This window comes from Cephus cinctus, unplaced genomic scaffold (genome assembly GCF_000341935.2).
Source record: "Cephus cinctus unplaced genomic scaffold, Ccin1 Ccin1_scaffold1922, whole genome shotgun sequence".
NCBI lineage: Eukaryota > Metazoa > Arthropoda > Insecta > Hymenoptera > Cephidae > Cephus > Cephus cinctus.
The window spans coordinates 45,114-71,175 of record NW_014334059.1 but is presented as its reverse complement, the minus strand read 5'-3'; the positions used below and the strand labels follow the sequence as shown (position 1 = coordinate 71,175).

At 41.7% G+C, this 26,062-nt stretch overlaps 1 protein-coding gene across 1 annotated transcript in view; it reads left to right on the top strand.

Moving 5' to 3' along the window:
- The window catches only part of LOC107273985, a gene marked incomplete at its 5' end in the record, with an annotated part of 100,014 nt that extends 76,390 nt beyond the window's left edge, over positions 1–23,624 (top strand). Inside the window, 5 exons of the mRNA XM_015752697.2 lie at positions 9,853–10,097; positions 11,995–12,214; positions 16,216–16,399; positions 20,302–20,444; positions 21,475–23,624. Coding sequence (XP_015608183.1) covers positions 9,853–10,097; positions 11,995–12,214; positions 16,216–16,399; positions 20,302–20,444; positions 21,475–21,593 — 911 coding nt within the window. The remainder of the gene's footprint in view (positions 1–9,852; positions 10,098–11,994; positions 12,215–16,215; positions 16,400–20,301; positions 20,445–21,474) is intronic.
- Between the last annotated feature and the right edge of the window lie 2,438 nt (positions 23,625–26,062).

Genomic DNA, 26,062 nt, shown 5'->3' with positions numbered 1-26,062 from the left:
GGGGGCAGGGGGAGTCGAGAAGGCTTGTTTTGACGATAACCACCCCCTAGAGCTCTTGCGTGACGCTACTAATTAATGAAGGAATGCAGCGAAAACGTCGGAGAGGTTACTTCATCCGTTGCTAAGCTAATGGTGACGTCAGATCTATTAGCTGTCACTCAAACGAACGTCAGTCACAGCTATCCACTCTATTTTGTACGGCTGGAACGAGGAAAAGGCAGCAGTATAGAAAAAAGGAAGCGGCCGGTGGTAACAAGAAGGAAAAACGAGTCGATAATTATGGGATTTGATGATAGCACAAAGCATGACCTCGTGGCCTTATCAGGTCATCGAGGTAATAAATTTCACTCTTTTACAATGCAACCGGGAAAAGCGTTGGATCTGCGCCAGTGCTATTTTTTTTCACCCGTGACTTATGACTGCACCGTGTGTTTCACCCTGAAGCTTCGTCCCTAAGAAGCGCAGTGGATTGATGCGAGGTGCAAGAACCCAAAAAAAAAAAAAGAAAAAAAGAAGTCATGGACGATATCCGTAACTCCGTACTCCGTAAGTAAAATATTCTCCCTGGCACAGTCTGGAATTGCCATTCAGGTAATTCATGCTATTTAGACGTATAAAGGGACGAAGGTCACCAACGACCCCTTTAACCGAACCCATTGACAGAAGTTAATTGTACGTTAATGCATTTAATGCAAACCCAAGTAAACTCACAAGATTTTGGGTCGTTCGCACGGAAGCTATTCGATGTCGTTTGTACTTGTGTTATTGGCGAATTAGGGAAGACTGTAGAATGGCCATGGCGAAGGCCTAAGAGATAAAGGAAACCTTACGCCACCTGAAGCTGGGGTTCCGGGTAGCATAGCGAATATACTTATTCTTTTCGGTCACGAGATACGATACGCTCGGGTGAGCTCACAAAGCGATCGTTAACGCCAACTGCCTACTTCCTGAGAAAATGGCATAGCGGTACGAGACGTGGAGCAGCGGCTAAAGAGCGTCTACCGTAGAATATTGTACAGGTATCTCAGTTACACGAGAGGACAATCCGAATGGCAAGCAGAGGCCGTAAATCGATCAGGCAATATATTTTAAACGTTAACCCGTCACTCGATTTTTTCATCTCGCAATCGTTTCGCACTCTGGCGCCATCTACGAAAACTGCATTTACACAAAGAAAACGTTGAATACCCAAGACTTGACGTGTCGAACCCTCCAACATTACTTACACCATGGTACAAGCCAACCTAAATTTTTCTCTAAAACCCTGACACGTCCCACTGTGGACGAACGTGTCCATGTGGGAACATACCTGTGACATCCATACGTGTACAATGTGTACGTACATAACCTCTCTGCAATGCCCCTATAACAATACCAATATCCAGTTACACCTGGTACCATTGTGAACTTGACTTTAGTATTGTTCAGTGGAATTGATCAAACTCGTAATATCCATTTGGAAGGTATTACTCAAGGAATCCAAGCAAGCAAATAGAGGATGATTCGAGGATTTAATACGGGATAAAGTAATTCTTTAGGGAAGACAAAGAATCAACTTCCAAGCGAAGTCACGGCAAGGGCGAAGAAGCTTATCGCAAATCCTCTTGCAAAACTGTCCTGTAGGTACAAGGACTAGGGGGGGAGCTGGTTACTGCAGCGAAAGTCAAGGTGAGTCGAATAAAAGGGATGCTGCAGGAATGGGAAGGGCCTTTGGGGGGTTGAAAACTAAGATGAGCCCTTGCGGTCTACTGAATTCTCTTATAAAAAATTCACCCTTTACTTTTTCATCCCCCAGCAGTACTCCCCCGCTCGTCTCGCGAACCCTTCATAATGGCACGCCTATCTGTAGTTCGATCGTTCAGCAGGCAAACTTCTTTACGCTCATGAATACACTGGGATGCTTAGCGACCCACGCCATAATGCGAAATCTTCTTACTAAATTGCGGCTCACCGATGGAAACCTTATAACTTTCGAGTCAATAGCGGATGCTGCGCCGTGGCTCCTTCCTTCTCGTAGTGAGGTCCGATGAGTGAGAAAATTTTTCTCTTCTATCTGTTACTCGAGATTTCATATCGTCCGGTTCTCACCGTGGATACTTCTGATCTATCGTCCTACAACTTTTCACGAGTATCCAAGTATCCAGCAGGTTCTGTCCCACTGGCAGGAATACTTGCCGTAACGTGGCGTTTTCTCAAACAAGAACACCACCCCCACCCGCTACCCCTCAGCCAGCCCCGTAGTCCCCAGGGGGGGTTGCAATATTTCACTTAAACTCGCGTTGCATTACCTGGAGACTCCACGCGCCATTTCTCAGCCAGTTTTCAAGTTAAAATGCAAGATTGCATCTGGGGATCCTGGGAATCGTCGGTCAGGATTAGCTGGCTTTATTCACAATACTGCAGCAGCTATAACGTCTCTCTTTTATGGTTTATGTATTTTTATACAGTCTTACGAGTCTGCGAGTATATTGCTACGCTCTGAAATTAATTTTTCAGTGTATCGTGGCTCACGGATTCGTTTCACAATTTTCATATAGAATTTGGCGCGCCCCGTTGAAAATCGTCTGGGACGAAACTGAGTCTTAGCCGTTTGTTGTTTTTATCTGTCGTATGTGATTTCTACCATATACGATAGGGGAAGATGAATGAGTAATTCCGTCGAGGGTCGGCACTGGTTTGAGCACGTATCACTGCAGACGAGGATTCAGCGGGAGAAAAAAGAAACGGGAACATTGAAATTACTGTTTCGTAAAATGTCGCACACTTTAATACGAGCGTGTATCATGCCATGACCTCGTATATCTTATGGTTGGATATTAAAATGCGTCATAAACACGAACATAAACTTTTGATGTTATAATAAATGCACACCTTATACCGAAATGATAAAGGATTTCACCTAGAATTATTTTTCAGTCAAAAAGATCGGTGTAAGAATAAAATTTCAAAAACCCCGATTAGTGTCTAAGAAAATGATAGCAAAGAAAAAAAAAGTATGCTCATCAACATTTTCGCGTGTACGAGATGAAAATAAATGAAAATTGAGAATTTTTAGGATAAACGGGAAAAAGTGAAATTTAAGATAATCAAAAGGAAAATATATCAACGCGTCGAGAATTACGTATCTGAGATTATAGTCTAAGGGATCCAAGAAATCGATTGATAACAGTATATACCCAGTGATCAATTTAATCGTGGAGTATCTTGCAGAGCTCCTTAGATTTCCTATCAGCCGCGATACTTCGAATTTATTCTCCGCAGATTGGACCATAATTTTTATCCTGGCTCTCGACCTTAATTAAGGCAGTAAAGAATAAAAGTACCGTTTCCCCAGGGCTATCCTAACGCGATGGGTCACTATACGTGTTCATAAGGGGTTACGGTAACTGCGATAAAAATGTCCAAGAAAAGTTCATAGCGAAGCCAAAAGAAAAGGAACGAAGAATAAATCGTATATAGACGGTACCAGAGATATCGTATCTTTTCGACTAGTATCGACAGGAAGTTAAAAGAAATTTAAAAAAAAAAAAGCACCAAACCAATTTTGTCAGCTGATGACAGCATGATTTTTTGAAATTTTATATCCCTTCCTAGAAAGAAATAGAATTAACGATATTCAAGTAAAGATAAAATTAACTACAGTACCTTCGCCTAACTGGAAGGAATAAGCGAATACATATGTATGAAGCAACTGGAAGCTGCGATTGGCTTATCCCGTGAGAAAGTACACTAACGTGAAAAGTTTAAGAAAGCGAATAGAAATTTCAATAGGTTCGACTAATCCGAGGTAGTAGATTATACGTGAAATTCTAAAATTTTGCACTTCAGTAAAGTGTAGTATGAAAATTTGTCAAATTTTCTCACATTCAAACGGAATAATAATTCAAGCGAATATCTTGGCAGTCACGTATTCCTCACGAGGTCTTAGCGAACGTACGTAGGAAAGCTACGGAATGACCGAAAATAAACTCGAAATTGTGAAATACTTGGTGAATTTTTGAAAACTTTATAAAACCAGCCACACCGAAATTACCGTATAAAACGTAAACACGTTCGGAAAAGTCTATCGCATCAGAGTTGCAAGGTAGTTCTGTACACGGTATAACCCTTAGGGTTCTTAAGTCAGCAAAGCCAGAGGCTGATAGGTTCAGTAGTTTATTTCACACATTACACTTTATTTTCGAATCGACGTGGAAATTCACTGACGGAGGAAAATTACACGTTGATAAAAACTGATAAGAGATAAAGCTCCACTGCGAATCAATGTACATAACTTTTGATACTTCCAAGTCGAGAATCATTCAGCCTCGTCAAATTTCATAAAGGCGACAACTCAAGGACCTCTGAATTATTCACCTGGGTCAGTTTCGAAATTCCTCAAACGCCCCGAATATGTATGTTATGCTACACAGCCACAAGAGTGAAGGTAAAAGCCAATCCGACAAAATGTCCAGTTGAAAATCCAAAAAAATTCGTGAGATCCAATGGACCCCATATTTCATCATCATTAACTGGACTGCATCACTTATCCGAGTGACGAGTCTTCAATAAATCTGGATACATTATCATATATACGATTATTGTTTTAATTAAACAATTTAAAGAAGAAAAACGACCAATATATCACATTATTACCAAGAAGTTAAGATCTTTTAATACAAGGTAACAAGAAACGTTTATAATGAATCTGGTGTAATTCAGCGATTCCCCAGCCTCGTTAGAAAATCGGCAACGTGCTTTAACCTTATGTGAGCTTTTACCGTGGAATTTAATAACAGCTATAACTTCGGCCCAACGAAATTCTAAGCGGCTCGATTTAAACTCGGCTTAACTGCGAGCTTCCTTTTTTATTTTTACGTCCAATAAGCCCGACGAGCGAACAAGCCGGTTGCCAAAAGTTCTTCCAATTTAAAAGGAGGAGACAGATGAATAAGCAGCGAATTATTTATTCGATCCTCGGAGTTTCGATTTGCGCTTTTTTATGCTCCTAACGAGTTCCGGTTCACGAGACTTCCGGGAGAATTTGTTCGACAACAAGAGTATCGTTTGACATTCGGTACTCGATGAATTTCATCCGGACAGCAATTGTAATAATGAGATCGAGAAAACTCGGAGAAATTCAATTGTCACTCGACACGTGTCCTTGTCCTATGATCTTTGTTCGTTGTGAAGAACGCGTTCCGGACGATATCACTTTTTGACTTTCTCCGCTTTATCTTCTTGGTTCCATCCTCTTCCCTATGACTCCTGTAGTCCTACCCCTCAACAGTTTCCTGCTTTACGACATACGTACGTACAAGTTTAGCTTTCAGGTCAATTACCAACGAGTAACAGTTCAATCGAATTCCAAAAGAAAAGGATTCCTCGTCGTAAACCATTCGACGAATCCTTTAATCGACAATGGTAAAGCTGCGAGTCGGTGTCGCGGGAGTGACGTATGCATTACACCCTGGCCCAACCACGAGAGAGCTTTTAGAGTTCGAATACTGTCAGAATAATAGATAAATGTCAAAAACAATGTATACGCAATTACCGTCAATCTGCAACGCGCTGCTGATTAGAAAATTTATAACCAATGTCGATTAGCTCGACGGTACTTGTGAGCAGACTAAAAATTTGACACCTACAAAGTCTTTGATATTTTGATTATGCCGATAAACGTACATTTCGGGTAAACGATTATTTATTTTAAAATCGAATTTATGAAATTTATACTAATCCAGATTACAGCGATTCCCACGTGAACGTATAATTATGTACAATTTGAAATGCATACTCAGGTCCCAAAATAAATGCGCACCACCAGCACATTTGATACGTATACACTCACGAGACGGGAATTCAATGGGAATTGAGAGTGAACGACGTGTTTCACTTGCGCAATTGAATTAGTTCCAGGGACAGGATTTTACGGAATAAAAGAGTGAAGAATATTTGGGGGGGGGGCTGGGCTGATTGGAAAGTTCTTCGAGTTCAAAATGAATTAGAATCGAGTCACGCTTCACAGTCTCGTATCGCTTCATTTTCTATTTTTCTCTTGGATTTGCATTTACCATTTTTCTCTTTCTTCCTAACCAATTCTGACCATCCCCTCACTTCGTTAATCCACAGGCTGTTTCATGTACTTCGGACAAACCCGTAGCAATAAATTCGCCCACTTTCCTCACTTTACAATTGAATTCTGAAGCACTTTCGAAGGAGTCTTAAGCAAGGAGTTCCTATTCAAAGGTCTAATTAAAACTCAAACCTTCATGGAGCGTAGACTCATGTTTCTCATAAACACTAAACTCCCAATTCCCATCTTGTCAAGAACATTCTTCAACGTGTAAATTAATTTTTTAAAATTTCTTTTATTCAGCACTCGAAATCTTAATTCGTTTCTAATTAAAAGAAATTTCGTGAAATTACAAAATTCTAAGTATCACCGATAAACCACCTTAAACGCATCTCGAAAGATCGATCGATCTTGCAAACACAGTTTTACTGTATCCACGCCTTAGAATCCCAATAGTTCTGGCATCGTATAAATTCATGCAACGAACGCATGCACTTGCACCACGCTAAAATGCAAAGTCGGAGTATTCAAAAGTGTTTGCGGAGCGACAGAATGCACGGAGCAGCGTGCATACAGAACGAGAGGAAAAAATGGAAGAAACTCCGATAGCTTGATCCGAAAAACGTGCACGACCGGAAACAGGTCAATTAAAGCTCGCGATCCGATGGGGGAAAAAAAAAAGAGAGAAAAGATGCAAAAAAAAGAATGAATAAGGGAACACGACAAGTAAAGTGGGAAAGAGTAGAAATGAAAAAAAAAAGAAAAAAAAAAATTTGAAAACCACCACCATGTAACATTGGATGCCGACCAATGGAGATGCGGCTTATCTGACCCAACCTACCGGCCCACATCCAAACCCAATCCCAACCAAAAGAGACGGACCGGCTGGAATCAAAGAATTAAAGAGTTCACCGAAGCGCGTGGACTGACACAGTTTTCCACTCGCATCCGATTTATGTACGTCAAACGCTCGTGATTGAATTAGACCACGGGAAAACGTCCTTTCCAAATTTACCGGCACGATGCCGGCTTCCAATTCTACCGATCACTGAAGATCCAGATAGATTCTGTTGACATAAAGATTAACGTAGTGCACGTGTAACGTGACGTCAAGTCAATATTGATCCTCAACGTTGATCCAGGGCGGCGCCTGACGGATCGATCATTCCTCAAGATGACACGTATAGTTCATCCTTCGAGAATCTTTGGAAGAATGATGCTCTGTTGACGGTCCAAGTAAGGCAAGTAGTTTGAGGAAAAAAGGGTCTTCCGGGACTCTCTGCTTCAGGACAGGAATTCCAAGGTACTAATGTCAATATGATAATGATTTCCATATTTGAGGGTTGCCTGTCGAGAGGAACTTCCATATCGGCATCCGGGACACGCGTTCCGTCGACACCTTTCACGGAATTCTGATGAGTTTTCTTTTCTTACATTTTTCCTTATCCTTCTCTGCCCTCCCGTTCGCCGCGTGTGGGACGCGAAGAGAGGAAGAGCGAGAAAGAGCCGAAGACAGAGGACCGGCTAGGAATATGGTCGAGGAGATAGAAGAGAAGGTAACAATGAGATGGGATGATATTCTACCACAGTGTAAAACAGGCTAACGTAAAATCTCCCTGTTCTACGACGCTTCGTTCCAATGGAGGCATTACGTAGATTTTTTTTCTTTTGTTTGTAGAGAAATCCCATTGATCCTTGAAGAAGGAAAGAAAAGGACCCTCCGAATGATGTTACTAAATTACCTGTCCTTTGCACCCTAGAACCACATAAGACTCGATTTCACTTTGATACGTAAAAAAGACAGCCACCCATATCGAGACGCCTCTGTTTTTCTCGTTAAAGGATTTTCAAGACAGCGCAAACACTGAGATAGACGTTGTCACAATATTCTTCGAGCATTCTTTTTCTACTTATTATCCGACGCCAGACATTTTCCGAATAACTCTTTCAAAAATTCTAATTTCATCGCATCGTAGGAAATATTTGCCATTTTCGAGACAATCGGTTCCAGTAATAACCGAGGACTGCCATTTCTTTTCGTCTTTCTCCTCGTCTAACAAATTGTGTCCTCGGTCTTTGAATCTTCACTTGAGTTCACATGACGCTTTATAGTTATCGTCCAAACGTCCTTCGTGAAAATAGCAAAACCATGGAGAAAACAGACTCATCTGAATTCCTCCTCTCTCTGTACTATATCTCGAAATCTCAGGATCTCCGGAAATAGAGTCACCGGTAGCTCAGCTCCCGAACACTTAGTCTGGATAAAGAAGTTCACGTGCTCCCGCAATCTGGTAATCTGTCAGGAGCGTCCAAGTACACAATGGTTCAAGTCTTGCTTCGTCTGGTCCATCCTCGCCAGGATACTTCTGGCGAAAGAGGTTAGCACGATTCCATCCAAGGTTCCTTAGGAGATCCGGATTTTCCTTGGTCGTTGCCATCGGCCATTAAGCTATCGAACAAGTGCTGTTGTAATTGTCAAGAAAGAATAGTGCACCAAGACGACAGAGAGGAAAAGCTAGTACACAGAAAGACCCTTCATCCCTTGTTGATTAACAGATTTTTAAGTAATACGAAAGTCTCCGAGTTCCACGTACGGATTCTCTTTTGAATGCAGCATAGCCTGAAATCCCTTTAGAAAAATACGCCACATGATCTTACAATGGAATTGTCTTCTCGAAATCTCAACCTACCTCTTTGTATCACTCTTCCATCTTTCCTTTCTCGGGGTGGCAGGAACACTGAGGGTAGCTACCCTATTCTCCTCCTGCCAATTCATTGGTCCATTGCTGAATGTATAATCGCCGCAAATGCTTTACCAACCACCGAGAGTAAGAACCTTCTATCTTCCATTCTCTCAGTTTCCCTCCATCCCTGTCCTCGTCTCTTCGCTCGACTCCCATTTTTTGTTAACATCAGAGTTCCCCGTCTACACAGACTACCAAACGACCTTCTCTCCAGAGATCGCTCGTTCGTTCAGGAAACCCATAACGCTCCTCGAATAAAAATATTCGTTTCAGGCGAATTCAGGTGAAAGAACAAGAAACAGGGGATAGAGTAGAGCACGTACGCGCAAGAGGAAACGAAAGATCGTTAAGAGAAATTGCATTCTATAAAAATACAAAGGACATACAGAAGACACTTGCGCAGGCCGTTCATGAATATTCTTCCTCGCGTCTAATTTGACATTACGGAAATTCAAGTTCTTTAATTTTTCCTGCTTTCGTGCTTTCAAGGTATTTTCCACGACGAGCACAGACCGAGTGCAAAAATACTGTACTACAGTATACCGAGCAAGGGTTAGTAAGGATCTCCTGGAAACCTGAGAGTATTTCACAAACTATGTTGTTACAAGACACAATGGCTAGTAAAACCAAAAAAAAAAAATGAAAAAAAAAAATCACAAAGAAACGCCCAGTGGTAGTTTGACAATAGCGACAAGGAATTGTATCCCTCGGTTCCCTCCACTTTAGCCTAGACTACCTCGTGTGCAGTATTCACTACCTACTTCCTTGCCGCAGCTCCTTGACGAAGCATTCTACCGACGCCAGTCCACTTCCTCTGGAAGTTGGCTAGCTTTGTGTGCACAGTGCTTAGGGTCACGGTGGCAGCACTGTCAGAACCACGATGCGAGAAAGTGTACAGAGTGTCGACTCGGAAGCTTACGCGACATCCTGGTAGAAACTCGATCATTATTTACTGAGACAGGATGAAAAATAATTAAAATTTGCCTGCGTGTTTTTTTTTTTTTTTTTTTTTTTTTTTCAAAATTTCTCATAGCCGTTCCTTCTCTTTTTCAGAGACACCACTGACCACCGAACGACCCACCACCCGTTCTTCCACGACAACCTCCAAACGGTCCAATCCTACAGACGCGCCAATGCTCAACTACATATTCGACGTACACAGTACCGTGAACAAGCATCAGCATTATCATGATCATCGATGGGGTCCATATTTCGAAGGTGAAAGTCAGAACATAACTGTACAGGCTGGAGCGACCGTCAAATTGGACTGCAGAATATCTTTACTTCAGGACAAAACTGTGAGTCTACGCGTGTCGTATGTAGATTCTAAATAATATATTCATATGCGAAGCGCACGATGAGGTGGACGTATTTTGGATAGTTTCTAATGGCAGCTCGGTTGAAGCTACTGAAATTACGTTTTAAGGAAATGCCCTATGGGGAGTGCATCAAGTGTCGGCATGTGAATATTTAGATTTTTTTCCTGAAGCGCCGCTGGAGCTTCCCGGGCTAATTTTGTTTAATTATGTTTTTGGCGTGTCTCTCGTACTCTCGCGATCCGAAAACTAAAATCAGGCGGGAACTTTTATTTATCGTGGTTACTCGAACGAGGAGTCGTTAACAATTACGTGTCGTTGAATAATGTACGAGGCTTCGCCGATGGATCCGAAAGGACGTATCGGAAAGCAGCAACGATTGCTAATGGAGCTTTAACGGCTTCGCTGGTCGCGCGTAAAGTACTCCGAGTGTGATGGGAAAAATCTCGCGAGAATTTCAAGACTAATTATTCCATCTGGATGCGCGTTGTTGGCGCATAAAATTGCAATTAAACGTTAGCGACGACGTCAAGTTTACGAAATCGGATTAACAAGGGTATAAGCTCCGCGTTGGAGCGCAGGAGTCTGGAAATGCGAGGTAATCCGAGAGGGGACGAAATAAAAAAGTTTGAGATAAAAATGCGAAAGGCAGACGTTTCCCATACGTAGGCGCGGAAGAGGAAAATACAAAAGCACCAAAGGCTAAAGTATTATCCTGAAACTCGTCCCATTAACTAACCGGTGTCTGCTTAGAGCGACCAAATTCACTGGGACGCATATAAAGCCGCGTGGTGTGAATTTATAAGTGGGAAATATGCATTTTCGCGAACGCTGGCGATTACGCGAGAACGTTTTATTGAATTTCACGAATTTACGAGAAAACTACGAAATGCGAAACGCAGCCACTCGGAGTGCGCTCCGATTTCTTCTCAGTCCTTCTGTTAATTGGTCCTTTATTATCTATCGGATTACGCGTATCCAGTTCCCTAAGGGATGTCCAATTTGTTGAAATCCGATAAAATAAATACGACCTACCCGACTGTCAAGTAAAAACTTACTAACGAAGAATTTCGAAATTCTTCACGACGATAAACGTCAACGACAATGAAAAAACATTACTGACTTTATTCTGTATTGACAATTCATTTTTGACATTTCACGTCTACCTGTTACGAGAAAACTAAACAATCCATTTTTTCTTACACCAAAGTTACACGATCGACCGAGTCAGGACAACCGAGTACCTAATTCTACTGCATCACGCATCACGATACGTAACGACAAAGTACATTACGCACAGGAGCGTGACACGTTAGAACATATCGTAAAGTACATATAGTCTCCACCGGAAGGAAGTGCCAAATCGTGCAAGAGATAACAAATAGGGAAGAACGTACGACAAGGGTAGAAGAGGGTAAAAACGTTGGGGGAAAAAATGGCACAATTAGCCATCAGGCTCGCCAAGCCGTAAACCAATGAAAAAAAAAAAAAAGAAAAAAACTGTAGATTAGATGAAGTCCGCGAGGAGGAAAATCCGATTTAACAGCTCGAGCAGGAAGTTAAACTTAAGCGTGCTACATGTCAAGTAAGTTCCTTGCGGTATGTTCTCTCTAGTTTTGTAGAAGTTACGACATGCTTCTCAGGTTGATACGACTTGCCGAGAGTCTCTCGTTTCGGGGTGTTGAAGACGGTGTTAATAAAAAAAATAAAAAAAAAAAAAATTCAAAAATAGTCATGACGAATTTCTAAAATCCTTCTTACCGTCTACCGTACGTTGTTCAACGCCTTCTAAAGACACTCAAGATCGAAAAAGGTCCTTTCGTATTCTGAAAGACGATTGACCAACCGTGCGGATTGAGAGCGCAACTTTTGGTTTCAGGTCTCCTGGTTACGCAGACAGGAAGACGGTGAAAAGATGAGCCTGTTGACATTTGCTCAACAGACGTACACTGGGGATTCGAGGTACACTTTGGAATTTCAGTATCCCGACAACTGGCGGCTACAAATCAAAGACGTCAACAGCAGTGACGAAGGACAGTACGAGTGTCAGATTAGCACGCATCCCCCTAAATTCATACACGTCAACCTGCACATAAACGGTAAGCACTTGTTGCTCTGGACGAAATTAAGAAAGAAAATTGATGCCGATCAGCCAGCTGGGATTCGGAATATTTTTTAATTCGCATTTGATCTTACGGTGTGTTTAATGGAGTTGTCTTCTGCTATGGGGATTGTGTACAGTGTGTGTTTAAGAGATTTAAGAGTCTTACGAGGTATCAAGGAAATTACCTTCCAGTGATAGGAAACCTAAGGGCAGATTACTTAAATAGGTAAACAGACCAAATGCTCGTTAGAGCTATTCCAAGCTGTTAGGCGTTATTCGCTTCTGGGCATGGTTACGAGAGAGGAATTCTGAAAGGACTTCATTTTCCCATGTAGCAAGAAGCAGATGAGATTAAAGTCCGTCGATTAGTGCTAAATTATATGATCTTGGAATGGTGTAACGATGCGATAAGGAAAATGCCCGAGAGTGAAAATGGCTCGAAATTCTAAATTGAGCATGTCAAACTGTTTTGGCGATATGAAAGTTCAAGGGTTTCCGGTTGATTTCCGGGAAAAATGTCTGGCCCTCACTTTTTTATACCTTTGCGCCTAATGTCGCTGAGAGGAGGACGCAGAGACGCCGTAACGACGCCTCGTTCGACGCCACGTTACGACTGCTTTAACCCTAATTGCAGCTCGAGGAAGTCTAGATAGGCAATAAAAAGTTAGTCACTGTGGCCATTGAACAAATTAAAGAAATCGAATTGAGCGGAACGAAGAAAGGAGAAAAGGGCGGTTGAAGGAAAATCCCGAAAAAACGTTGTGGCTTGGGTAAAAAAGAAAATAACTATAAAATTTCGGGGATTCGACTCTACCAAGTAATTATGGAATGAAATCCGCATGGAAGGACAATCCAAGTTTTACCTAGTTACCAGAAAAAGAGTATCATTTATCGGATTATACCGGTGAAAATAATCTTACTGTCCGACGCGAAGATATATTCATCTACATGGGCAAGGAGCCAATTCCGGACTGAGCTAAACTGCTCCCATCCACATTGGGAAAAAGAGTTTCTTAAGCATTAAGCAGCTGAGCGCGGACGCACGTTCGTTTTCTTGAAACGGCCGACATCCCTCTTCTTCAGTCTATTTATGATAGCGAGTGAATAAACTCCAGAAGAATGAATTATGGTCCAGGATTCTGAGTCTGATGAAAATGAAGGAATATACATATATACGTATATCCCATGTAACCAGCATTGGCAAATAGTATATACTATACATGGTTCATGGTTCATGGTTCATGGTTCAATCGAGTCGCAAGAAACTCCCTTAAACTTTCGCTGACCCTTGTCATCCGAAAGTGGTAACCTTGCGGGATCAGGGAGAAACGGAAATTCGTTCAATCTATCGGAAACTCATTCAGCGGACTTGGTCCTTTCTCGGTCAAACAAATTTCAAGTTTTTCTCGCGGTAAATTTGACTTTCGATGTGGACTCCTACGAGTGCGTTTATTCATAGGATTTTCACGGTTCAATGTTTCCGAAAATTTCAATGTCCGTCATATCGCCATGGAGTCCAATAGATCTTGAAAGAGGTAAGGCGATTTGAAGAAATATAAAAAAAAAGTTCTCCTGTCCCATACTTTATGACTGCTTCAAATTGAATATTTTCTCTTGGAAATACGTAAAAAAATGTTTTCTACCAGACACAGTTTGTCAAATATCAATATATTTCGCCCACGTAGAACGTTGCTCTCTTATCACGTAATTCAAAGGGACACGATACCACGAAGCATCGAGAACGAATGGCTTTTGTCGATCAATGAAAATTCCGCGAATATACATCGTGTATTAATTTAACTAATAAAAAATTTTCAAAATCGACTTAATTATTCCCCAGACGAAATATATGAATTTTGTATTTCCTTGTACGGCGAAGCCACGCAGCAAACGTCCACGTACGTCAGAGAAGCCTCGAAAGGGGAAGTAAAGGGACACCCCCCTTTCTCCTTTCATTCGATATCAGCCCGAGAGCTCCAAGAACCGAGGTCAGGTTTGCTCAGGACAATTTCATTCGAGCTCACTGAGACGTTTCAGAACGGGTGGAAATAACGAAGCACGTTAGGATAAAGCAGGGTGGAGGAACCCTCATCCATCTCTAGAAGAATCCCAGAGTTGAGATCACATCACTCAAGTGTGCACAAGGATAGTTTACCAATATTCGTCCCTTTGATCCGTAGGAAAATGATACCGGAAGAATTGAAGGTGAGGAAAGTGAAGTCGAAGCTTCTAAAAAAAAAAGGTGGGAATACCGCTCTTTAGGAAGTTTCTTAAAATTTCTCATTCGTACGTAAAACTTGCCCGTAACTTATAAATTTTCAAAAGCCGCATAATAATAATTCTAATTTTTCTCACTAATGGGAATCCATTACGTTCAAAGAAATTCGTCATTATCGGATGCTCGGAATAAATACAGGAAACACGTGGTACGTCTATAACCTGATGTGCTCGATAGAAAACTTTGGGTCGAGCCGTGCTACAGGATTGAGTACGAGAATAGGGAACAGAAGATCGAGTGGGAATAGAATGTGAAGGAAGAAGTAGAGAGCCAGAGCAAAGTTGTATGTTAAATATTTATGAGTAAACGGATATATTTGAGGAATTTTTATGGTGATGAAAAAGTGACAAACACAACAGACGGATACGGGACGTGAACTCCGAGAAGAAGAGCAGAGTAAAAGGAAGATAAGGGGGACGATGGGAGATAGCGAAAGAAAAAATAAGAATATCAAAAAAAAAAAAAAGAAAAAGATGAGAGAAAGATTTGACAAGTTCGGTCAATTCCGAGTCCATAAATTTTCACGAAAATGGATTTTCGCAAAAGCAACATACAACTGCGATTTTAAATCTAAATTCAAGTATATAAGAAGGTATCACCGATCGATTACACGACCCAGACCTACCGTGGGCCAATAAGTTGATTTTTTTCCATATTTTTGAAAAATTCCTGCTTCCAAGAAAAAGCCAATCCTCTCTCTCGTTTTTATTGACCCAACAACAATTTGCCTCCAAGCTATAAAACCATAAATAAATTTAAAAGAGTCCTCGATACAGCACAATAGAAGGGGAAAAAAGCATCAAAAGAATTGTACATGACATAAGCAGAGCTTAAAGGAACTGAAAGCCCTTTAAAAAATTCATGTGGCGTAAGAGTAACCTTAACTCGGTGGTCATAACGATAAGTATGTAGAGCACGTGTGCTTGGTCAGTACCATAGTCAGTGCCCACTGAAATTTTTTCAACGGCACTAGACAGACGCTTAAGAATAAATGAATATAACGAGAATGAGGTGATAGCCAATCACGCAGAGGCTCCGTGAATTACACGGCGTTAAGTTAGTCACACGGGAAATTGACCTTCTCTCGTTTCTGCGCCAGAAATCCAACCTGGTGAACAACAGTAGTCGAGCGACCACCACGTATTCCAAGCTGGACGAGTTTTATTCCATGTTTAGCGAGACAAAATCAATATCGGAAAACCCTTACCGGCTAGGAAAGAATTCACGTTAGCACGGACTAGCTATGGATTCGAAAGGAGTCGCTTGCTAGGGGTGGTTTTCCTTGCTTGCTTGGTTGCTGCTAGTGAAAAAGGACGAAAATAGTCAGGATTGGATAGTGAAACTTTCCTGGAGTCGACGAGCCGGCTAAAGTCTATACGCCTGCGGACTTATATTATATATATATATATACATAAAGTCGTGTATACATATGTATGCACGTAGAAACGAAGTCCTCTAACGTGCTCGTAGAAGAAAAGGAATATGCTATATATATATATATAAAAAAAAAAAATAGTAACGGGGTCTGTTGAGTAAGACATTTTGAAGTCAGCAAGGATTTCGCGTGAGCCAGAAAACTTTATAGAATTTCACGTGATACTGAGAAAAGCTTTGGACCAGGTGAAATTTCATAGAAGAATTTACGTAGGTAAAGAAAAAAGTGTAATTTTCCTAATATTCTATTTATCGCGTCATTTTTTGGTCTATCTCTGTTTCAGCGCCATCCGTACAAATAGTCGACGCCATGGGCGAACCGCTGAGGGACAAATATTATGAAGCCGACAGCACAATCGAATTACTGTGCGTCATCAAACACATAGCTATGCAAATGCAGTACAGTGTGGTGCAGTGGCTACACGATAACAGAACTTTAAACTACGATACCACAAGGGGTGGTATAAGGTGAGCAGCTATCGTAACGTATTTTCCTCTCCACCGCGAATCAATTCCTACGGCAGCGCTCACTGGCAGGAGTTGATTCAGCTGCGGAATATACAAACGGTTCAACATCCATGCTGGTCCAAGTTTTCTTTGACTTTCCACCCCATTATAAAGTCATTTTCTGTACAATAATAAGCACTAGTTACGCCATCTGGTGTACATGGTTCGCTGGTCCATGATGCTGCTACCCAACCGTGGGATAACGTAGTAGCCGTAGTAGCTGGATTTCGAGAACCGCCGTTACCGCTTGGCCTATAGTCCTATTACAGAAAATGTAACGGCTTATAATGTCGTTGAAAGTAAAATTGGCAAACGCGAATTTCAAGGATTATTTATAAATAAATCTTCTATCTAATTTCCAATCAGGGATGCGCTCATCAGTTCACCTAGATTTTATTTATTTCACGTCACCGAACTCAATTTTGGAATTTAACGCAATTCATCGAATAGGAAAGTTGTTCGGCATGCAGAATTAATCCTGACTGAGACTACTTACGGAAGTTAATACTATCCCAATTCATAATGATATTGCTTCATGTTCTACTTGGAGATAACTCCATTGGCAATACTATGTCGAACTATTTTTTTTTTTTTCCTTTTGTTTACGTGTCCATAGAGCCTATAAAGAGAGACTCTATGCCGACGAAATATCCTACTTGGTAAATGGGTCGAGTTGGTAATAAAAAATCACAAACTACACTTCAAGCATTTTACCAACTAAAAAGGCAACTGTAAACGATGAGAAAGTGCACCTCCCATAGGATTCTCAAGGACAATATTGCAGCAGGAAAGAAATTAAAACAAAAGAAAAATACGTGGGAACTCAAATAGCGGGGTATAATAACAACACAGCCAAGCCGGTTATACAAGTTATTAGGTTAATAAAGAGTTTTATCGATTCGACAGCATCCAGCAGGTTCGCTAATAAAATCAGTATTTTTCTAATTATTAAAAAAAAAAAAATTCACTTTAACGTCCGTCGATTATCTTCTGAACACTCATACATAATATATTTTCAACTGGATACTTTCAACAATGGGTAGAATCAGAATTATAAGATAATAGAAAAACTCAAAATCCAAACGGCAGCCACATACTACAGCGTGCTACAATTTGAGTGACTAAATAATTAACCTCGAATAATAATTAAGTCTCGAAACTGCTATGGCCCAATATAATTTGCAAAATTATTTAAACTTTCGCAAAACTTTCCGACTCTGTACAACCAAGAACCCTCTCGGTGAAGTATCAACGCAAACGTCCAAAGCGTAATATCGATATGGGTGAAAATAGCAAACAACGCAACCGTGCCAAACAAACCAACGTAATTAATTCGCTGAGGCAATAATACCAAATCCAATAGGAATAACCAAGCACAATTCATCTTAATGGTGTGTAGTGGGTTTGTATGGAACGCGTGGCGACGCCAGTGGCAGTTTAATGAAACACGATCAAATTGTAGCAGCCACTTTAAAGTTATAATCTAGTATCAACAATTGGACTCTGGATGGGAAATGACTTAATAAGGGGAATGGGAGATTTGGCAGGGTGGCACGTTGAGAACACCAAAATAAGACGGAGGCTGAGAGCGAACTCGACGAGAGTTCTCGCTGATATGATTTCCCTATGTTTCGGAGTACAGTTAGCATTTTAGATGGCGGCGCCACTAAGTAAGATTACAACGGAAATTTATACGTGTACACGTCGTATGAGACTTAATACTCGGAGTACATATTAACACTGAAAACAGACACACCCAACACCTTCATTGGCTCGTGTCAAAGTTTCATGGCTGCTTTGAGGTAGAAAATCGATATTGGAAAATGCGGTTTATGGAGAATTTCGAGTGAGTTTCGGGTCGTTTTACAAGAAAATTACAGTATCAGTGTTATTATATTCGAAAGCGAATTGATAAGTCGTGTATCTACGCACGTGTGTGCGATTGCAAGTTTGCTCTCTGTTTCGCTTTACGTTTGATCAGCCGACCGACAAAAAAAAATAGTACAGCGAATATATTTTTCGAGTATCACATCCTTCGCTTTACGAATTTTTTAATTTGCTTCGTTACGAATATTGATCGGCGAGAGGTTTGAAAAAAAATAATGCAGAGTGTTTGACGATTTAAAGAAAATTCAACAGACTATCTTCTCAGTATACCTTGGAAGATTCAACTGGTACCCCGGAGACGTGTACATTGAAACGTTAAAAAAAAGATCGTCTCGTCTATTTACGTTCCTACATTTTTTTTCCCCTCCCTTTATTTTCATTTAACAGCCAAGGAGTCTCTGGTATTTTCTATTCGCTAAGGAAAAATTATACGGGTGAATACGATGGAGTCAAACGAACCGAGGAAATCAAGCGGAACGACGTCTTGGATACGACTTTCAGAATAATTGTCCCATTTTTAAACGTGGACGTTATTCTCTCCTTAGTCTGAGCGATTACCAAGGACGAAGAAATTTGAAAGAAAATTGCAAGCAACGAGGCTACTGGCCTCCTAACAAGGAATAATTAAAATTTCATGAGAAAGTCATGAATCGCTGGTCCAAGAATCAGACGTGGTTTCCTACTCTTCATTGCATTGGTGCCTCGCGCAAAATTCATCTCACTTGGCTATACAAGATTGCTAGGAAAAAAAGCACCGTCCTGGCTAGAGCTACAAATATTCAAAGTATTTTCCCCGGACAATTACGGTTCTGCTACAGTGATACGGGTCGGAGGTTAGAAAGTGAGAAAATTTTAAAGAGACGCAAATGACACCCTCGGCGAACATACAGGAAAAACCATCGTGTCCCCTGAGCCAGTGAAAGTTTCCCGAACCATTTCAACATTCAAAGTTCGATAACCAGGAATTCGTTTTTGCTTTAGCACCGTTAGATATATACTTGAAAATTTCTTTCCGTCTTCGTAAAATCGCATCTTATCTAAAACGAGGGAATGTGGAATCAAAGTTTGACATTACTTCAAAAGTGCTTTCTGACTCCTATAGTACAAGAATAATTAATAGTACCTACGTAAGCACGAAAGATGCACAGAAAGTTTCATAAAATCACACGGCCAAATTGCATTCCGATTACTAATTACTATACCAATTAATCAGTTTCTTATCCGAGTAAATACGAGGGGAATAAGAATTTTCCCACAATTTGTAAATTCGTCTGTGGATCCGGAGAAAAAGATAAATAATACATAGATAGAAAAAACACCACGGTACAAAACGAGTCTTATGGCTTCGAGTAACGGTGCAAGTCAGTGATAGCTGGGAAAAAATAAAAAAAAAAAATAAAGCAGAAATTGACCAGATAGAAATTAAAAGCCGTGACACGTAGCCTCGTTATTTTAATATACAGATAAATAGGCTCATGGCTAAGCAGCCAGGAGCAGTAAGTACGCGAGGCATGGTAACAATACGAATGCAAACATTGCCTGGTTTCCATGGAGTTTCGTCGGCGACACACGGACAACAAATGCAAATGCTGTTTGTTCGAGTATACGACTGTCTCCCAGCATCCAGTTGGATATAATGAATGGACAAATTGTGGGAAAAACTTTTTCAATTAAAGTTCCACGGTGTGTTGCGCTTTCGTGCCATTGGCCAGCAAGCTTTTTCCATGGTGCAGGTATAGGGGGCATCGCTGCACAAATCAGCCAAACATACGTAAATTTCTGATACGAGTTACAAACCAAAGAAACAGTGCCTATGGAGCGGAGCTTAATTTTCCCACTCGTTACTTCTTGCTCCTGGAGCTTGCAAGAAGCCGAGAGCTGTTTCTGGTGAACAATTTGAAAATCCATTTATTACGTCTGAAAAAGCAGTGCGAGTACTACCAGGCTGGTTGAACAATACAAATTTTATGTTTCAGCGTAAAAACGGACCTGATGGAAGTGGGGGCTAATTCCACCCTTAGCGTGGCAAGGGTCGGACCGTCGGATAGCGGAAACTACACGTGTCTACTGACAACAATGCCAGATCAGCCTGCCACGGTCCACGTGCACGTTTTAAATGGTGAGTGGATGGACGAGGAGGGATGCTGTGCCCTTCCCATCGTGTAACAAGTAGTTGAAAAGCTGCCTTGTTTATTGCACAATAGGGAGAACCGATTGTAGGAGGGAAAAAAAAATTATTAAAAAAAAAAAAGAAAAGAAGGTAAAGACGATAAGGCATAGCATATCACGGGAAAAGCTCTATGGCGAAGAGCTTTGTAAAAGCACCAAGTACAGAATACAAAATATGCATATGGCGTGAAACAAGAGTTAGCCAAAGACTGTGCGTGCCACAATGGGTAACGCCAAGGAAAATCGGCCTTTGTTGAAAGTTAGGAGGCGAAGCACCGTGGTCCTGGAGTTCGCCGACCCAGACGGGATGACAGGAAGATAAAAGGCCGAGTTCGCAGGGGTTAATAAATCCGCGAAAGAAAGGCGATTCAACGGCAACGGCAACTTTTAGCTACCTTGGCAAGAAGAATGCCAAGTCGTGTCGTACTGTTCGTCTCAAATAAAATGTTAAAATCGTTCATCGCCGAAAGACCTCCCTCTTAAAGACAGCGGAACAATTTCAAATTGGAAATGCATTATTCGGCCACTTGTATAAATCCGTTCGATTCGCGATCGACGATTGACTCTTGCTAACGTCTACCCTTGCAATTGCCCTAGTCCGTACAGAATCCGATTGCCCAACTAAAAAGAGTAAAAATATTGTATAAAACAGACGAGAGGCGACGCTATGAAAATAAAAGAGAGAAATTGAGACATGAGAAACTAGGACAAAAATACTATAATTGTTACGTAACACGATCCGGTCAGAGTTTATACTAGCACAATGAAATTGTCTTTCACCCCATCATCTCGAGTATGGACCAGTTTACAAAACAGCCTACCGGCCTACTGAAATGGTCCATCAAAGGGATAGTCGTCCGGGAGTGCCAGTTGAGAGTAGCAGAGTAAGGGGAGTATGGGGAGCAAGGGGGAGTAAGGGGAGCAAGGGGAGTAAGGGATGCAATGGATGAAGAGTGCTTGAGTGTGTCTCTTTGTTTCAGGAGAAAGTCTAGCGGAGCTGCATCACGGCGTTGCCAGCAGGCGTCGCGGCGCTGACACCAGCAGCGTGATGCTACTCGTGTTCCTGGGATTTGTTTTATCCTGCCTGGTGCCGAGATGAAGAACCGACAATGGCGCGCATTAAATAGAAGTGCTCGAGACGATACGAACGAACGAACGTGCGAGCAACCTAACGAGAATTAAATGAACTGCCTCGCGTCCGGGAGTGCTTAGGACAATGCGGACTTTTTATATCATTGAGAGTGGAGAACGGCGTCAAAGCGTCACATCAAAAATGGCTACCGGAGAAGAAGAAAAGAGAGAGAGGGAGAGGGGGAGAGAGAGGGGGAGAGAGAGAGAGAGAGAGAGAGAGAGAGAGAGACCTTTCCTGCACGTCCCGTCTTTCGTATTGTCCATTCAGTAGCAGGGAAGAGAAGCCGCGCGCAATACATCATTTGCAATTCTCAGCCTCGAGTATTTACGTGCGACGAACTTCAAACATTACAAGCACAGATCTATCTCGTGTAAATGTCCCACGAAAAACAGCAAACAGGACGAATTCTTTAATTTATCAGTACATAAATAATAGCGTCAAGGGTTAGCGGCTAGACTTCTTCTCGACTTCGGAGCACTGTAGGTTCAATCGGAGCAAAAACTCCCATTAACGAGGATATTGTCGGACCGCGGGAAGCTTTCGCAGGAGCATGGAACTTGCGCTTGAGAGAAGGTCAAAGCTTGCGAATACAACTCCATTGTGCTAACTTTGATATTTCCTCCCGTGTGCTTTTCGAGCTTTATTCAAGCGGCAAGGACCGTACCACGGACAGAATGAGAAAATCTATAAGCAAGCTAGGTCAATCAATTTATTCCCGCCGACTTTTCTCCTCGAGCGTGTCTCGCGAGCTTTTTCCGAGATACGCGAGCTTGCGCGGCACTCCAGGAGAAATAAGAAAAATTGAGAGAGAACGTACCGGAGGTCTATACCAATGCGCGTGCGGTACGTGTGGGCACGTGTCTTCCTCTATCGCACTGGCAAAACGCTCGAGGAAAAGCACAAGGTCTGCTTGCGGAACACTTCGCTATCCTAACTTGCTTTATAGCTCCCAACGGAATGTCTACGTAGTGTACCTTACGTTGGCCAAAGAAGCACTTACAAGTTCAGCGATGCTCGAGTCCGTGCTTTATTGAATCACGCGAGAAAGCCACGTGGCCGGTCCTGCGACACGGTCCACGTAGCGGAGGCTGTGACGTAGCTATGACAAACTGCCGAGGCAAAAGTGAAACATTCGTTATTTCGCATGAGCTTCCGCGAAGCTTTTATATCCTCGTGCCACTATCGTCATCGGATACTATCTCGTCTATGCAGATGCTGGAATTCCCATTGCATACATAATGACCCGAATTTGAATTGGGAGCTTTCGTGCGAGCTTTTGATTTCGCAGCGTGTAAATCGACGCTACGTCAACTCGGCACCTTCGCGTAAATTCTCCGTCATTCGATGCCGTTAGTGTTCACGTGTAAAGGACGTGCGAATTCATGAGAACTCTTAATGCCTCCTACAAAGCAGATTCGTTCGAGATAAAATTCTGGCCGATTAATTGAGCGCTTTCTGAGCTCGAGATAAATCACGACCAAGTTCCTCCTATCTGCTCGAGTGTGGCCTGCGAGGATGAGTCGAGGGCAAAAACCATTTATTTTCGTAATATTCCACGGAACGCGTAAACAGCATTGTAGGGAAAAATCGATTATATCTCAACCCCAAGGAGAAGACCTTGGTTCTCGCCTCTACTCGTGGGACTCGACCTTCGCCATCTTCGAGGAGAAGCGTGACAAGCACGCACGGACCTCCGATCTCTCTGGACCTTGCACGAGGTTCTTTCTTGAGCGACGGTTGTGAAACGCGGACGCCTCGCGTCGCGACGGAGACGCCTGTATTGTACGATCCATAACGTTTTCATGATCCTCAAGTTACTCAAGTCGAAAACGTTTTAACGTCACTCGCAAAATCGATGACAAGGCTGTATCTGCTGGAGCTTCGTTCAAATGCACTCAGTGGAAGATTAGCACAATTTTGCATAAGAAAAAAAAAAAAAGTAAGGAAAAGAAAAGTTCAGGGATTGAAAGGTATTTTTTGCGAGGAACCAAAGAATAAGCTAATTCAATGATATTGTACGTTGGCAATAAATCACTTTTGCGCAGACTGCTATGTAAAAGCGAATACGTGAATTTCGCGAATTCGAAGAGATTTTGACGAGCTACACTCGAGGCAAAATGTGCTCAAACGATAAGGTCGAATCGAGGGAGAATCAAATGAGAATAATTTTGCGTTTCGCTTTGACGCTGGTAAACGATTCCTGTAATATTTTTGAAATTCGCTAAGAATTGGCAAAATAAATTAATTTTCAGAGTAGACAGCGGCAACATTCGATACCTAAATTTTCGTTACATATCGATAACCAGAAGCATGCGAGAGGGAATGAATTGTTAACGCGAATCACAATGAAGAGGACTGATTAGGTAAACGGGATCGATTTGAGAAACTTGAAAGCAGCAAACTGCTTTAACCGAATGATCCTACTACAGAGTCATTAACGTAGCGCCGTACAATTTAAGCGATAATCACTTCCACGAGTCCCACGTCACGTAAATACTGTGAGAGGGCATGCTGATTGTATGTAGATACACAATATAGAACGAGGACAAGGAGGATAAGGAAAGGTCGATAACAGCAGGAAAATCCGATAATTCCACGATAGCCTTAATTATCGAGACTCCTTCGGAGCAGCAGCTAAATTTAATAGTGCTTGATCGAACGCCGATTCGAGATCTTACTTTATTTGGGCAATTTCGAGAACCGGCAATTCCGGTAAATTCGGTGGGAAACGGCTGGCGCCGCGACGCGATGTATGACGAGGATCGTAGTCCTGCTGCCTTTGATAGCCCAATAAATTCGAACTTTATCGACAATTCCGCCGTTCATTTGTTAAGGGACTTTCAATTATATCAATTACTAGTGTATAAACTGTACATAAAGTGCGAGCACGTCTGCCGTGTAACGTGACTTGCCGAAAGTCGGCGAGTCGACGAGATAACTAAATTTAGACCAAATGCATCGCGAGAGCAGGGAGTCACGATGAATTAGAATATCTCGATTTTTGCATTAGAAACAATACCGAGGCGAGCTTGATTTTTTTTAAGAACCCAGATTCGTTCCTGCTCATTGGGGACATGCGGCAAGAGGACAAAGCTTTTACACAGGGAGATGGGACCAACACCCGAGGAGTGAATTAAACGAGATGAAAAATAAAGGTTCAAGAAGTGGCCGGGAGGGGGCTAAATTGACATTCGATTCGTCAGACGTAATTTCCAGCGAGGAATCGTAAAATTAATGGCAACGGAGTTGGCGCAACTTTTACGTAAAGCTTCGTAAATCTTTCCGAGCATCGTCTACGCGACTCCCTCCTCTCGAGCGAAATAAACTTTTAAAAGGAATATAGATGGTCGGCTGGTAATGGCCGTGCCGTGCAAAAAGATTATTTGTACCGCGGTCGGCGACGACGACAAAAACCTTCGATCTGCATTGTTGTAATATATCGTATAAAAGGAAGGGAGAAGAAAAATATTACAATATTCGTCTAGCTGTTACATGATATCCTTAACTTTAAACGAGGGACAAAAGCGGCCGAAGGGTTATCGGGGGATTATTATAATTATTGCGCAATGAGGGCCGATCCTCTGGGCGCTCCCGATAAGAGATAGGGTTTCTTATTTTCTAAGAAGAATCGCGGTGTTCCGTAAAGAGATTATTAAGAAATGAAGGATTACGGGGGAGGGGGGGGGTGCCTTGGTAACGCCATCTCGCGGTCCTACGAGGGGATTAAGGGTGATTAATTTTAACGTGGTTCCAACAATGATTTTGCAAATTAGAATATACAGTAATCGGATTTTACCTTTTATTTCAAATATATTGTATGCAGACGTATGCGAGCTCGAGTATAAATATCATTTCGCATAATCGATCTTTCCCGTTTTATTTTCCTGCATTATCTCTGCGGCTATTACGAAGACAGAAAGAGGTGACATCCTAAAATATTGTTTGCCGACTGGAAAGCAAGAACGACGTTGAAATAAAAATGGTGAGGAGCATTCGAAGTGTAGGTATATGGACCTGTGAATCGTTCTCGGTGAAAAGATCAATAAGATTGAGAGAGAAAAAAGTGCTCCAGGCTACTTCTTTTCTTTTTTTTTATTTTTTTTTTTTTCTTGATCAAAGGAGAAACCCCGTTGCTTTCTTTTAAATGGTGATCACTCGCCATCTGTCGCAAGCACGCCGTCGCGAAAGCACAGGCAATTACGTTTATACTAACCGCCAGTGTGACATATGTAATATTAATAATGTGACGACGAAATAACGAAATAAAGACCACTGTTTTTCAAGAATCTTCAATACCTTCCTTTCACCCGAATCCAAATTCCATTTCAAGCAGAATAAAACCGTTCCATCCGATATATTTTGGAAAAATGCAAACTCGGTCAATTATCTATACGACTAATTGCGACTTTCCAAGAACTTTCTATTTTCAAAGAAAA